The sequence below is a fragment of the Azolla caroliniana genome, unplaced genomic scaffold, assembly GCF_043228905.1.
Source record: "Azolla caroliniana isolate FFs.n. ecotype wild unplaced genomic scaffold, voAzoCaro1.0.p SCAF_9, whole genome shotgun sequence".
NCBI classification, from domain to species: Eukaryota; Viridiplantae; Streptophyta; class Polypodiopsida; order Salviniales; family Salviniaceae; genus Azolla; species Azolla caroliniana.
The window spans coordinates 21,393,867-21,409,777 of record NW_028230444.1 but is presented as its reverse complement, the minus strand read 5'-3'; the positions used below and the strand labels follow the sequence as shown (position 1 = coordinate 21,409,777).

General features: G+C 38.1%; 2 protein-coding genes across 4 annotated transcripts; one reads left to right on the top strand and one right to left on the bottom strand.

The window, feature by feature from the left end:
- Nucleotides 1–472: 472 nt before the first annotated feature.
- On the top strand, nt 473–5,071 carry LOC147860595 (uncharacterized). 3 transcript variants are annotated; one of them, XM_087324353.1, is made up of 6 exons: nt 473–1,472; nt 1,620–1,969; nt 2,053–2,129; nt 2,233–2,344; nt 2,459–2,553; nt 4,327–4,484. In XM_087324353.1, exons 1-6 carry the CDS (start codon nt 521–523, stop codon nt 4,337–4,339), a joined length of 1,599 nt encoding a protein of 532 aa, XP_087180479.1. In that variant the 5' UTR covers nt 473–520; the 3' UTR covers nt 4,340–4,484. The 3 variants fall into 3 exon arrangements, with proteins under 3 accessions (XP_087180479.1, XP_087180478.1, XP_087180477.1); XM_087324352.1 differs by having other exon boundaries at nt 2,456–2,553; XM_087324351.1 differs by having other exon boundaries at nt 475–1,472; nt 2,428–2,553; nt 4,327–5,071.
- A 1,146-nt stretch (nt 5,072–6,217) lies between these two features.
- Nucleotides 6,218–12,479, bottom strand: LOC147860594 (uncharacterized). The gene is made up of 11 exons (XM_087324459.1): nt 12,443–12,479; nt 12,118–12,253; nt 11,293–11,453; nt 10,425–11,118; nt 8,946–9,766; nt 8,795–8,872; nt 8,507–8,693; nt 8,301–8,396; nt 8,157–8,223; nt 7,920–8,082; nt 6,218–7,549 (listed from the first exon to the last, which is right to left on the bottom strand). Exons 2-11 carry the CDS (start codon nt 12,166–12,168, stop codon nt 6,748–6,750), a joined length of 3,120 nt encoding a protein of 1,039 aa, XP_087180585.1. The 5' UTR covers nt 12,169–12,253; nt 12,443–12,479; the 3' UTR covers nt 6,218–6,747.
- Nucleotides 12,480–15,911: the final 3,432 nt, after the last annotated feature.

The following is a 15,911-nucleotide window of genomic DNA, read 5'->3' as shown; positions in this document are numbered from 1 at the left end:
AAATGTACATTACAAAGCAATATGGTCCACCATAGGGGAGAACTATATGCCCAAATATACTAGACGCATAAGCCCACATAAAGAGTCACCATGGTCTACATGCCATTGTAGTGTATGCTCCGAGTTGCCACATCCCAACAAACTTAAAGCTGAACGCCAATGAGACAACGGATGTAGGAGTGGGTGCATGGGGTTACGAATTCGAGTGCTAAGAGTCACATATACGCATACATATACATATACGCATACATATACATATACGTATACATATACATATACATATACATATACATATACATATACATATACATATACACAATATATAAACATAAACATAAACATAATAACATAATACATAATACATATACATATACATATACATATACATATACATATACATATACATATACATATACATGTACATACTGTTATACATATATGATATACATATGTATATAATAACATCATTTTCCTGTCCAATTTCTTCCTCTCCTCTTTTGCTCTGTTTCTCTCTGCTTCCATGGAGAGTGGCGAAGAGGAAGCTCTGAGCGACCTAGAAGAAGATGTCCCCCCTCCTCTTCCATCATCAAAGCCTCCTCCCCCTCCCCCTCCCCCTCCTTCCTCTTTAGTTTCATCTTCGGCTTCTCCCCCTCCCGCCATAGCTTCTCTCCTTGCAGAGCTTGAAACAGAGAGATTAGCCAAGAAAGCAGCCGAGGCAGCCAAGGCAGAGCTTGTTATGCGTTTCAAGACGTACACGCAAGATGCTTCCCGGCAGCGAGAGGAGATGGTCAAACAAAAAGAAGAGCAAATACACAAACTGAGAGATGAGCTCTCCAATCAGTTAAGTGAAGCGATGAAACAGAGAGATGAGATTTCTCATCAGAGGGATGAAGCTATCAGAATGAAAGAAGAAGCTTTGAGACAGAGAGACGATGCAAACAAAGGTAAGGAATTTTCTAGATCTGAGATTGAAATGGCTGCTAGGTTGCTGGTTGAAGGTGCTGAAAAGATCACCGTTAGAGTTAATTCTATCAAAAACTTTCCTGGAAACTTGCCTAGATCATCGCAACACACAGGTGTTGCTGCCATAGCTTATGGTTATACTAAAAGAGCAGAGGAAATAGTAGAAGAATTGGTGAAACTTCATGAAGTTGCATTAAAAAGTAGAGGTGAATTGAGACAACAGATGGAACAGCATAATTATCGTATGGCCATTGAGGTATCAAAAATGGAAGCATCAATTCAGACGCTGAAAGAAGAAGTATCAGAGAAAGCTTCAGAATTGGAGAAATGGAAGAATTTGGCTTCTGATAAGGAAGCGAAGATTGTTGAGATTGAACAAGATTTTGCTTCAAAAGTATCCAGAATCAAGAAGGAATCCGATGAGTATAAAGCTGAATCACAAGGAGTGAGGAGCAAGATAGAGAAAATGAAAGGATCGATTCTACAAATATCAAATATTGTTTCCAAAGGTAATGGAATAAATGAAGATTTTGATGTATCAATATCATTATAGCCATTTCATGTCAATCTTGTTTCAAGAAGTTGCAAACTTGAATGGGTTAACACCATCACCCCATATGCACATTCAAACTAACTATCGGATCTTGTTTGCAAAGGTAATGAAATAGTTGCAAAATTGGATGAATTAACGACACAGTCATCATCATCTTCTCATGTGCTGTCTAAACAATCTCCATCTCCTATTCGAGCCGACCCTGAAGAAGGTCTTCAGGATTGCTTAATCAGATTGAAAGAGCTCGTTGAGGGTTATTCAAAAATAACGATTCATTTGTCTGAGCATAGAAAGATCAAAGAGAAAGAAATCAACAACTTAGAAGACTCAGTAGCCCAGCTAATAAAAGAGAAAGAAGAGATATCCGGTTTCCTTCGAAATGCGCTTGCCAATAAGCAAGAATTATCAAGTCTTTCTGAAAATGGAACAAATAAACCAGCAGTTATCAGCATGGTAAGCATTGTTTCATATATATATATGTAACTTGTAAATACACCCTCTCACATATAGACCAATATTATTGTTTTCTCAAACAGGCATCTGCATTGGAAAATGAGGTTAAAATCCTAAGGCAACAAGTGTATGAACTACAACAATCTCTAGCTGCTTCAAGGTATTATCACTTATCATATTCTCTACTTATCGGAAAAGTTAAATACCTTTCAATGCTTGAAGTGTTTAGTATTGATTTATTTTGTTTTATGATTTAACACCAGGGGTGAAGTTGAGCATCTAAGGCTGACCTTAGATCGTCAAGGAAAAGAGTTTTCTCAGAGAACTTCCGAAATAGAGGAGCTGAAAGAAAAACAATCTCTAACACAAGACCAAGTAAATGCCCTCCAACTTGTTGCTTTCAAAACTTTCTTGGTTTTTGTTTTGAGAAACAGCTGACAATTCCTTTATCATTATAGATTGAGAACCTTAACATGGATTTGGCAGCAGCACAAGAGGAGATTTTTCAATGGAAACAAGCTGCCACAAAAGAAGCTGAAGCTGGAGCAGCAATGTTGGAGGAGGCTGAAAGATGCCAAGAAGAGGTAGGAAGTATTTTCCATGAATAGCTTGAAAAAATATAAATGGGGTTTTGATAGGTGTGATGAGTTATTTTGTGCTTATGAAAGTCTTATCCTTATTTAAATTCAATGTTTTGAAATGCTTCCCTGAGATCATCCTTCTATGCCATCTTCATTTTATGCAAAATAAGTGTGTCCGTTGTCATATATTTCGACCAAATCAACAAAGTCTTCTTTTTAAACCATGCTGTTCTAGTCAGAGCCAAGCTTCATAGTGGCTTTCCATTCAAAGATATGGCAAACTAAACAATTCTCGCCACAGCAAAGCTATTTTGGGCTTAGTCATTACTCGACGTGTCAAGAAATTGCCGGTAATGTACTTGATCATCAGGAAATGCTTGAAATAAACAGTGCTGTTCTTTATCATGCAATGCGCCAAAAACAAGGTAATATTTTGGACTCTGCAGTTAGGAATTCTTGAAATGAATGATGATTTTTTCTGTCATGCAAAATGGATAAAAATATTGGACATTATGTATGCACGTGCCACAGCAACCATGGAAACAAAGTTTATTTAGAAATGTCCTGTTTCAATTATGGATGCACAGTAGCTAGAATGTGAAAAGACATATGGCCTGCGGGATTGTTTGGAATGAGGCAGCCATGTTGTGGCAGAGTGAGCTATGGCTGCTGAAAAGAGAATGGCCACTGTCCTAAAAGTATCAATATCAATGCTAAGGGACCATAGTGCTCTTCTTTACTGCACTAATTTGTTTGGTGCATGTCACATGAGTTACCATTTTTTGCAATAACCAGTATAATGTTTCTCTGAAACTCATTGGAAGCATAAACGAGGTGAAAGAGTTAAATATGTAAACACCACGGAAGCGTGGTGCTCTTCTAATGATGCATTCACTTAATACAGTTTGTTTGATGCTCGGATGCCAACCATATTGAGAAGTTGGGACAATCATATTGTATCTCAACTGGAGAAGACAATTTTAGAACATCAGTCCAACAAATTAAAGATATTGATATATGTCAATCCACTTCTCTTTTCTTGTTGGCCTGTTAGTCATCAGACGAAGTATATTCACCCTTATATTGGAAATAAAATATTGATACAGAAGATCCATTCTAAGAAGAAAATTTCAAGAAAAATTGAATATAAAGAACAGACATGTATGTATATCAATCAAAGGATGGAAATTGTTTTATCATGCTCAAGTTACAGATGTATCCAACCACATTTCAGAAATGACAAAAGAATGTGTATATGCTCTTTCTGTTCTTTTATCCCCAAAATTTTTGATCAAGTGTAGAGTGAATTGGAAATGCCAACAATACTCAAAAAAAAAGGGTACAACCTAAAGTTTTATGAACATATCTGGAAATCAGAAGCTGTTGAAAGTCTAAATGCGAAGCAAAGTATGTGACAGCATGACCTGAGTAACTCCATGGATCAACATCTTTTAAATGTCAAATTGGATGCTTCTTTTGGACAAAAATAATATTCAATCCTAAGACGAAACCGGAAATCTGATATCTTGAAAGGGGAGTGAGGGATAATCTTGCAGCATTTGAGCTAGCATGGAACTATCCTAGTGTATTTATTCCTTCTTGTTCTATGTTAGGTAGCTTTTGTTTTGATGCCTGTAAGGTTAAATTCTCTTCCTTGAATTACAATCTAGTAGATTCTGTTTAGCTGAGTAGCTTTGTTTCATTTTGATCATGTGTAGGAACCATGTTTCATTTGGATCATGTGTAGGAATCATTCATTTTTTGTTGATTGTGCAGGTTTCTTCTTTGAAAAAACAATGTGAACAGTTGGGCCGATCATTAGAAGAGTCCAATAACAAACTACAATCTAAAGAGGAGATGACAATGGCTGCAATTGCTGCACGAAATGCAGCTGAAAGATCTCTACGCATTGCTGACGAACGTGCTGTGCAACTGAGAGAGAGGGTTGAAGAATTGAATAGGCAATTTGATGCCCTTGAGAGACTAGGTGATGGTGGAATAACCTCAAGGCTATACAACATGTGTTGGCCATATGATTGGCTTCGAGGGAGACCAGTATTTTTCCAAGGTAACAGTGCAACTCAGCCATCAGCAGAAATGGGAGAACTTTTTGAGCCTCTAGTTGATTCAAATTCTTGACGAGCCTACCTCATGTACTTGGTTGACCTACCATGCTTCACTGAGAATTTTGCTGAAATATGAATTTAGAGTTTGTTTGTACTATACAGACAACTGTGGTAAATTCTTCATAGATGAATCACTTCAGTTGCTGTAAAATTAACATCTTGATAAAGGGATCTTCATACATGCAATATGCAATGCCTCGGGAAAGATCCCCTCTGGGGCATGGTTCATTGTCTATCTATTTCCTTGTTCGACACAAAGGGCTGCCTTTTGTTGCCAACAGACGACATTCATGAAGCTGCAGTGATTTTGGAGCAAAAGATTGTATTGTCTCGAATAAAAAGTTAGGGCTAGCTTATACCATTATTAAAAATGCTACTAACTGTGATTGCATCAATTGGTGATATTGTTCAATTTGTTACTGTATAAGTCGTCACAGAATCCAAGAAAAATTCCTTCAAAAACGAGTCTATGTACTGTTACATAACCTTTGCATAGAAATTTTGGTAAAAGCTGTTTTGCTTGTGTACTGTTCAAATTCTAACATGAAGTATACCTTAACTAACATCAATAGATAGACACCTGATTTAATTGCAACTGTTTCTAACGTAAATTGTTCCTTAACTAACATCAATTGACACTAAATTTATGGAAGAAGTTCTATGTTTGATTGTGTGAGATCACCAGAGATTGCAAGGCATCTAACATTGTGAATTCTAAGATGAGGTTTTTTGGCAATGCTGCCATCATCACTTCTAAACACTAGTGAATACAGTAGCAAAGGAGAAAATGATAATCTAGGGTTGCTATGACTCAATGATACTATAGTAGATGATGTCAAGCAATACTAGAGGCATTGACACCCAGGGAATATTTTGATTTTTGAACTCTTGAGCTTATAAGACACCTCTATCCATGCAACAACAATGGTTCTTGTCTTGGCTGTCTTTAGATTGTTCATGAATTTACTCTTTGACAACTACAGGATAAAGTTTCACTTGGGGGGTACAAGTTTTCAAGACAGAGGGAAGAGCTTTCCAGGCCTTTTTCGGGGGCAGTATATACCTCAAAACATTTCTTTGATTATTATTGCTGATTACAAATGTCCTAAAAAATCATCTAGCAATTCTGAAGGACCTTATGCAAGATGTATGATTTTTGCATTATCCAGAAACTAATGCCACTAGCAGTTCTGAAAGCCCTTATGTACTAGATATCTAGTTTGCCTCTCTTTACAGCATATAGCTTTCCAGATCATAATTACGGTGTGGCTGAAACACATGCAGAACACCAATGGAAACACTAGTACATTCTACATAGCAATAACTAGTGTGAAATGTAGAAAAACTAAGCAACATATAATTGATTTCTTTTTTAAGCTCCAAGGAATAAGTTCTTCACCGAAGTTTGCTGGGTATTGGAACCATAAAAAACAGATGCAGGTGAGTATCGTAACATAGGGTTCAAGGCCATAAAGAAAGTCATATTTATTTATAGGGGCATCCAAATCAATAAAATTCACATGTTATTTTAAACTCACATGTATACAAAAATATTGGTATTACTACAAGTGATTAGAAATATTTATATAACATCATGCCAGGATATTTTTGAGCCTTGAAAGCATCTCTTATTCTAGCATTGCTTTGTCTCAAGGGGAGCTATCTATCTAACAGAGCTCATATAATCTTTTGCCTCTTAATAACTTCCAAAAGAAATTCCAAAAAACACGACTTTTTATGGTTACACCCAACTTGTGGCATCCTACTTCAGAACTATACTGATAGTATTGATACAAATATCACTTGAAGGGTTTTCTTCAGAATCTTCACAAATGTGTCTTTTGGAGCATGAGCCCTTCCAAAACTTACAGTCCCCAGTTATCCACATTGGCAGACCTGGTGGAGATATCAAACTGCTAGTCAAAATATATCACCATGACAATAACAAGTAGATAAGGATATTCGATGTGGAACCTTGTGACCTACACTGATAAAATCTCACATTTCATATTCTTCCGAAGCAATGATGCCTGTGATTAACTTCTCTATACATTCTGAGCATCTCAAGGTTTCAAGAGCCATCAATACTTGGTGTCGATGGAATGGATCGTAATATGAATTTCCTTACACTTCTTGATGCTGGTGAATGAAAACTTCCATGGAGAGTTTCCCTCGAGCTAGGAGGAGAGACTCTCTTTCTCTTCGGTGAGCTAGTTTTCAACTGACATACTGGAGAGAGTGAAGCTTCTGGGTCTTTCAAACATTCAGGCATTACATCTTCAGCAGACTTTTGTTGAAGAGCCTTAGAATCATTATAGGACCCCTTAGGATCCATATCAGAAACATGCGCATTAAATGTTGGCATCAAAGGGGCATTCTGCAATTCCGTTGAAGTCTGAGAATTTTGTATGTCATCAGAAACCTTACTTGGATACATTGGTGATATGCAGTGTGCTAATCTTGAATTTTTACTTGCGAATCTCTTGTTATCAGAACTAAGAAGGCTGTCACATTGCTGAAAATTTATGGATGGAGAAGAATCATCAGGTTCATCCAATTTTGATACAGATGCTGGGACAGCTCTATTAGGAGCCTGAGGTAAAGGAGTGAGAGTGCATATATCAGCGAGTCCATCCCAACGAGGTGAAAATTGGTCAATCCCAAAGAGGTCGGGTGTTGATATAGGTGAGCTCGAAAGACGTCTTCCAGAAATGGGCAGGAAAGTGTTATCAGTTTCTTTTGAAGACCTAAGCAACCGTGATGGTGTCTTTGGTGGCTTTGACGATGAAAGCAAGAAAGGTGGAGACTGTATCTCCTCATATGAAAAACGCCGTTTGCTGGCAGATCTAGACATTAATGCAGACCTGTTTGGCCTGTGTAGAGAAGTTCAATCCAGTTATCAACACAGATAGGAAGGTACCAATCACAAATATACATATTCACATCTTCCCAAATACAGTTCCTTATTTTGCTTGCTTGCACAAACCCAGTTAAATTCCTCCAACTCAATGTAGAATTCATTCATATTTTTATTTCTTGCTTGCTTTTTAAGTTTCTATTTGCATAGTCAGAAGACTTGAACACACAAACATACATATCCTGAAAACTACCAGAAACACATCCAGAGGACAAGATGTGGAGGGGAGTGAGGGAGCCTATGTCTCATGATGGCTACATTCAACAAAAAAGACCATCCTCTCATCAGTTAAGAAGGCACAAGTGTATGTGAGGAGAAAAATGTACCCCATGTGTTCCAAAGATGGAGTTATCGGAGACAAGTTATGATGTTGCTGCTGTGACATATCTGTAAGCTCATGGCAATATTGTGACACCTCCACCTGATCGTATAACGCCTCTTTCTCAGCTGTTTCATTAGATATGTCTTTTTCATCTGAATCTTTGAAACCTACAAGAAGTTGGCACTCATGCTATTATAAAAATAGTTTTTTAAATGAAAGGAATAATTGACAACCCACATACCTTCTTTCCTTCCATGAATATTTTGACAGTCTTCACACCTACAACCGTCTGAACAGCCAACTCCTGCCTGAAATTGGAAATTGGAATATACAAATGTTTGCCATATGGAAAATATACAATGAAGATGTGATGCACACCACCTACCTGATAGCATTCGCAATACTTCTTCAAGCATTTAGACTTTTTGCAGTTGCACCCTCTCTTATGTCTTGCAGGAGGAGTATCACCGCTATTCTTTTCCTGTATAAAAAAGTTACAATGGTATCTTGTCAACGAGAGACAATAAACAATGTCATTTTCATGAGTCAATATAATTGAATACTAAATGCTTATGTTTTTTCATCAATTACCATAGTTGAAGGAGTCAAATCACCAGACGCTGCGAGAACAACCTTAGGTGCAAAGGCAAGAGGATTCCGTGATTCGATTTGTTGTCGTGTTTCTAAAACTACCTCTTCAAATTCAGGTTTATTCTGGCAGCCTTGACAAGAACAAGAATCTACACAATAAACCCCAGCGGCAAAACATTCACAGTACCTGTAAAGAGAAGTTAATTTTTCAAATCGATTCAAATAATTCCAGTTAAGCCACATTCTTATAAATTCTATAAATAGTTGGTGAACAAGAGCAAAACTTACAATTTAAGGCACTTGGACTTCTTACAATTACATCGCTTGCATACACCACCCGATTTATCAGTTGATGATGTTGACCTCCTGCATATTTCACATAAATTCAGTCCACACAAACAATCAACCAAAGGCCAGTTCTCTGGACAACATACAATACCTTTTCTTCTTTGGGCTAGGTGGGCTTTGGTCAGAGGACTCCCGATCATCGCTTTCTATTTGACAGCTAAGTTCTGTCTGTGAACCTCTCCTATGGCCAAGGAGACTTGGTTTTTTCTCAAATCTATACGTTGGGACAGAGTCTTGTGAGTGCTTCATTCCTATTTCAGCTAACTGAATATTTTCAATGGCAATTACAGGTAGTTCAGAGCTTTCTAACTGCAAATCACATTCACTTTCCTTTCTTTCCTCCATAAGAGAAACAAATGAATCACATCCTTCCGATCCAATGTTTAAGAGATAACAAGGATTTCCTGAAGGCAAGTAGTTACGGTATCCATCATCAGAACTCCTTGAGGGAGGTGTTGTGCCTAAGGAAGCATTTGTTGACCGCAAAGATGATTCTGATGAAGGCATACTACTATTAAAGCATAGTGTGCCACATTGCATGTTCTCAGAAACGGTAATGTTTCCAGGTGAATGTTGTATATCACATGAATGGTGGTAATCCATATCGACATGGGAATCCTTCAAGGACTGTGCTGAGTTGTGCACACAATTAGATTTGAGTTGTGCTCCCTTATCTGTATCTAGAAATTTGGCAGCGTCACTATTTGTTGCACCAGATGTTGCCAAAACTCTTTCTTTCAGGACATACAGTTGGGTGGTTGAATCTGGAATAGAGCTCGCATCGTTTTCAGATTGAACGTCACCATTATTAGCATTCTGTTTCAGTGCAGGGGGAGTGCTCTTGCTTTTTCCTTGACCCTCTTCAAAATCTAGGCACCGTCGCCGAAATCCACGTTGAGAAGGCAAATTGACCTGAGAGCATGGATCTTATCTATCATTTATATAGTTTTGCAAATAGAAGGTCAGATTAAACTTAACAGCTTACTGCCAAACGAATATGATATTGCTAATCAATCACCAATTGTGCCATTTATATTTAGGGCAAACTCGCATAAACCTGCAACTTATCAATATGGTTTATCAACTATATGGTTTTGCAAATGCAAGGTCAGCTTTAACTTAACAGATTACTACCAAACAAATACAATACTGCTCATCAATCATCAATCGTGCACTTTAAATTTAGGGCAAACTCACCTAAACCTGCAAATCTGAAAAATGAGTAATGGAGATATATCAAACATTTTCTTAAACAGATCTGACCCTAATCTGATGTATAAATTGGTCAACAGGCACTATTTAGCTCTTAATTGTGGAAATATATTTATGCTGTCAAGAAGATGGTGAAGAATGTAGTTATAAATATTCTCAGGATAGAACTTCCTCAAATGTTTAGATGAAAACAATAAATAAAAGAGACTAAAATATATTGGGCTCGCCAGCTTTATAAATTTCTACTTGCGATTTTCTTCTATCAAATATGTCTCATACTGCAATGATGCACATAAACATATATTACATTGATCTGCTCATTTTTATTCAAAGCTTTAAAATAGGTTATTCATCTTACCTTATTGGCACCACCTCCTGGTTGATCAAGAGAATCTACATTTGCAGCCTTGCTTGCCAGAGCATTTGTCTCCATTTGGGTTGAGAGACAATCAACTTCTCTGTGCATGGCATTTTCGCTTCCAATTTCACCATTTGAAGTGAAAGGATTAGGTAATTGTTGCATGGGTGTATCAGATACTGAAGAAGAGGCCTGATTCTGCCAACCACTTAAGTTTGCAAGTGTAATAGGTTGCTTTTCAGCATCTTCTGACATAAAAAACACAAGACCCGATGTCTCCTGGTCAAGTTCAAGAACAAATTTATCATCCCTAATTTCTTGTGAATCCAAGTGGGCTGATCTCAATGATTCAATCAGTTGAGCATCTTTTAAATCATCATCCCCATTGCATTTTCCAGATCTCATTTTCCCATCTTGAGTTCCATCAACAATTTCCTTGTGTACATCTAACTCTTCCATTGACGATTTTGGTTCAACTTCCATGGGTTCAGCCAGATATTGATCTACAAGCTTCGAGGGACTATTACAGGGTGAATTACACACATTATTTTTTACTTGCTGGCCTTCAACCTTCCTCACACCTTGAATTCTTCTGGATGTATTAACAAGAGCCTGACTGATCTCTTTTTGCACACAATCATGAGAGTTTTTGGACTGATTTTGCAATAAATCGCTCGTATCAGAAGATCCATTCCTATTAAAGAAAAAGAAAGCATTTTACACATTTTTCAGTAAAGCAATGAAACCCCAAAACATGGTTGGTTAAGAAAGATGTATACATGTCCATTTATATTGTCCAGCTATTTTTTTATTCCCCCCTCTAGAATATAAACAGTACGGATAGTTTACCACAGTGAACTTGACTCACTTTTGTAATGTTCTCGTGTCTCTTCTCGAATCAACTCTTGGGGTAACAAAAACAGTTGGTGGAGGTGGGAAATTGAACTCTGCAAGTGTCTGTGCAATATGCACAGATTTGACAACCTTGATCGGAGAGAGACTACAGAGGAAGTTGAATATTGGAGATCCCTATAAAAACGCAACCATGAAAACATCAAAGAGGAGATTCTGAGAATTGCATCAACAAGGACTATATCATAGCATAGAATAGAATGGCCCAAACGATGTATATGAATGATGTCTACTCTGCATCAATCCGGACTAAAGTGTAAATATGAGAAAAGAACCATTATCCAGGACTTACTGGATCACAAAATAAACACAATCCAGAACACGGATCATGCATACTATCTGCATTAAATGGACTAAGCACTGTAATAATGAGCGTTGCAACATGGCCAAGGATTGGAACACAGAGAAATGTTGAGTGTTTTTTTTTGCTCTAATGCCAACAGAGTCCAACTTTCTTGCCGGATTTACAATAGAATTCAAATGGTTCCCAGCATTAAGAATAGAACTCAATGTGGTTCTCTGCATTAAGAGTTGAAATCAGTCTATGTATTTATTATAGACATCTAGATGTACGAAAAAAAACTGTCAAATTGAGAATGGTCGGTATCATGGCCCTGGATCATATCAACACAGAAGATGAAATTCCTTTCCTCTAGCACGGGTTATGAGGACAAGATCCAAATGTATGCACACATGCATATATACATACACATATAAGTGTTTACGAACCTTTAAATTTGAAGGGAGAAATAGGAGAAATAATTTAATCAAGAAAAAATACCTGGTCTTCTGATACTGTTGTGACCATAGAGCTCCTCTCTGGAGACTCCATGGCCTCTCTGTTTACCAATGTAAATTCTGAAAGAAAAAAGGCCACCGAAAATCCCCGATTCGGTATAAGCAATCTCAGGAGATATCTGCAGATGAGAGAGAGAGAGAGAGAGAGAGAGAAATGATGGAAGGAACAATGAAATGGAGAAAAAACGAGAAAGAAATGAGGCAAATAAGCCTTCAGAGATAAAACCGAAGACGAAGACGAAGAAATTTTGCCTTATACGCAAAGGGGGAAAGAAACGAAGGGGGAAAGAAGGAGGAGGATACCTGACCTTTGGGAGAGAGGGGCAATCGGTCGGAGAGATCAAGCAGAGCTCGATGGCGATGGCCTTTTGGGAGACGACGAAGGGAGCAGGAACAGGGGAGGATGTAACAGAGCTCGATGGAGATGGCTATGGCTATGGCTATGGCTATAGCTATGGCCTATCACATGGCTCAATGGCGATGGCGATGGCGATGGCGATGCTCTGTGTGTGTGTGTGTATGTGTTTTCAGTTCACGGATGTGCGCGGGAAACAGAGAGACAGACAGCTATAATAAGGTAATACATATATGGAGAGAGAAACAGAGAGAGAGAGAGTGAGTGTGTGTGTGTGTGTGTGTGTGTGTGTGTGTGTTGCAGAAAGCTGCTCTGTTTTTACTTGGGTTATAGAGAGTAGAGTAGATTAGATTAGATTAGATTAGATTAGATTATAGAGAGTAGATAGGTATATATGTATACATAGACTCACTCCTTCTTCTTCTTCTTCTTCTTCTTCTTCTTCAGGCTTAATTATGTATGTCATTAACTACCTACCCCCCCCCCCCCATGACCCCACATCCTTCCCCATCTCTATGTGTATATGTGTGGTTGTCTGTGTGTGTGTGTCCATCTCTATGTGTGTGTGTGTGTGTCTCCATCTCTATGTGTATGTGTGTGTGTGTGTGTGTGTCCATCTCTATGTGTATGCGTGTGTTTGTGTGTCCATCTCTATGTGTGTGTGTGTGTGTTCGTGTGTGTGTGTGTCCATCTCTATGTGTATGTGTGTGTGTGTTCGTGTGTGTGTGTCCATCTCTATGTGTGTGTGTGTGTGTGTCCATCTCTATGTGTGTGTTTGTGTGTGTGTGAGAGAGAGAGAGGGAGGTGTGGGCCCCCCTCAATTCCTTGCGTGCGCGATCACCACAAAGTCATCGTGACTCACAACAAAGTCATCCTGATTGGGTTATATATATATATATATATATATGTCTTCAGTTCGAGAGTTTTGGAGGAAACCTGCTATGAACCCTGTCATCCGAAAGAGTAACGCCAATTGAGTTCTGCCCCCTGTCGGGGGAGGGGGAGCAGTTATGAATTGGAGAACAGAATGCGTTGGTTTAGACATGACCAATGCAAGTTGGGTTCTGTTCTTGGTGTCCAGACCAGACCCCCACTGGTTAGAACTTAGAACGAATCCAATGGGGGTTGGGTTTTGTCTTTGTGTCGAGACGCTCACTACACATTAATAACCTTCATCTCACCTTATCTACAACCCTTTCGACAACAACGTTACTCTACATAGAGATAACACGACTACTTTGCTTGATTACTGTCACCTTCGACGAGGTCACCGTAATGAGCATCCCATGAGACGCATAATGGGCCACATATGTTTGTTGTTCCATCATGATTCACCTAAAGTGGATTATGATAGTGGACACCGAAAATGACATTGCCAATATATTAACATAAACAACTCAATTCAATGCCATCTGAGTAAACTATGGTGATATTAGTGTCAAATGGTCATGTTTATGCTTGTTTTCACGAGGATATAACGTCTATTGTGTACCATGCATTCATTTTTATTCATTGATCCAAATAGTTGATAGACATGCTAGTGCATACTCAAGCATTTACAATATGTGATGTTTGAAAATACAACCTTGCAAAAAACATTATTATAACCATTGTCTTTTCAAATGCAATGCTATGTTTTCAATAGTAGGTTGGAAATTCGAAATCCATTTATAGGATCAAATTGTAACTGTGCATGACCCCAAAGGAAAAAACATGAAGTGTTTAATAATCAGTGTGGTGTTGTTTTCAACGATCTCATTGTGGAAAGTGAAATTTGTAAAGTTGTTTTTAGGGGGGGAAATGCATGATCTCAAACAAAAATATTGATCTATTATAAAATGTGATACTATGGTTCCAAAGCTTTAAGTTAATTTATATCGTTCCTCTATTAGTTTGTATTATTTCAATATCAATGGAAGGAGTTTTTTTTTGGAAAAAAAAAAAAATATCAACTTTCGAAGAAGTTTTAGGCTAAGCCCAATATCAACTCAAGAAGACCATGCACCTTAACAACTTTGATACCACCGCACCGTATTTATATGTCTAATTTAAGATGCAAGCTTTGAAATATAAAGCAATAAACAATTTAGATCACATCAATAGGCACATCAAAAGTCTCTAACATGATGCATAAAGCCACATAACAATGTGTTTTTTAGCACATCATGTCTTGCTCCTTAACATTATGGCATGTTGTGGCAGAACTCATGAAAATGGACAAGACTAGGCTTCCAACATAGTTGGTTTTGATGAAGTTGCAAATAATGCTCTAATTCAACTAACATTGTGTACATTTGTTACAATATGCTTTCTTTAAACCCCAAGTTTTAGAAGGCTTTATTTCCAGCATAATTTTGTCATCCAATTTTCTTTTTGGGCACCCTAGCCAGTGGCCACAAGCAAATGTTACATCACTTTCTTTACTTCTTCATGATAGCAACAAATGCAATGTACTTTGCCATACATAAGTATGGTATACAATTTAACTAAACAAAACACATGCTTAAATAAACACCTTCCATGAATCAAGGAGACTAAGCTAAAACACAATAGTGTGTTGGCCTATACATTTGTATCATGGGACCCAACGATGTATTGTTGGAGAACTCAAGGATGAACTGATGGGGAAAAACTGGTTCAATTTTTCAGGTACAACACGAAGATTGGGAGGCAAATTATTCTAGAACAAGAACACGACAAGATTGCAACAAGGAAATTTTGGATACAGGAGGGCATTAGTGAAATGAGACTAGATAAATTCTAGAAAATGATATGACATGACAGATATGACTGCAAGATAATGATGTGTTTATGGCTTATTGCACATAGAGCCTCGCTGGTAGGGACGTGGGGTAAAGGTCCCAATGTAGACCCTAGATGCATTGCTTGTGGACAGATAGAAAGCATTTCCCATTGTCTATGGGAATGTTGCGAGGCAGTGGCTGTATGGGAAGGGCACTACGTTTGCTTTGCCATGCCTCTAGTTCGTTCAACCTCAACTGGGGACATGCTTGCTGGATTTGTCTTGAGGATGATGTGGCGAAATATGATGGCACGTGCGATGCTAAGTACAGAGGGGAGAATGGCATTGTGCAGCTGATCACTGACAACAAGATACCTACAACTTGTGCACAGAATCAAAAACTTGGAGATTTTTGGATGTTGCTTGCCCCCATTACTATATGGTATATATGGACAACAAGGTGTACCAAGGTATTTTCAGCACACAAGCGCCCCCCTGCTGAATCGATTAAGCTAATCTGGCACACATTAATAACTACACTAAGAGCTCAATATGAGCGGATTGATGGTACTAATGATGCTGTAGAACTAATGAGGCTGAATTTTCGAAAGCGATGGTGTACTACACCGATGGCCGCAACAAATGGAATGGATATATTATGGAAGTATGAAGTATCCAA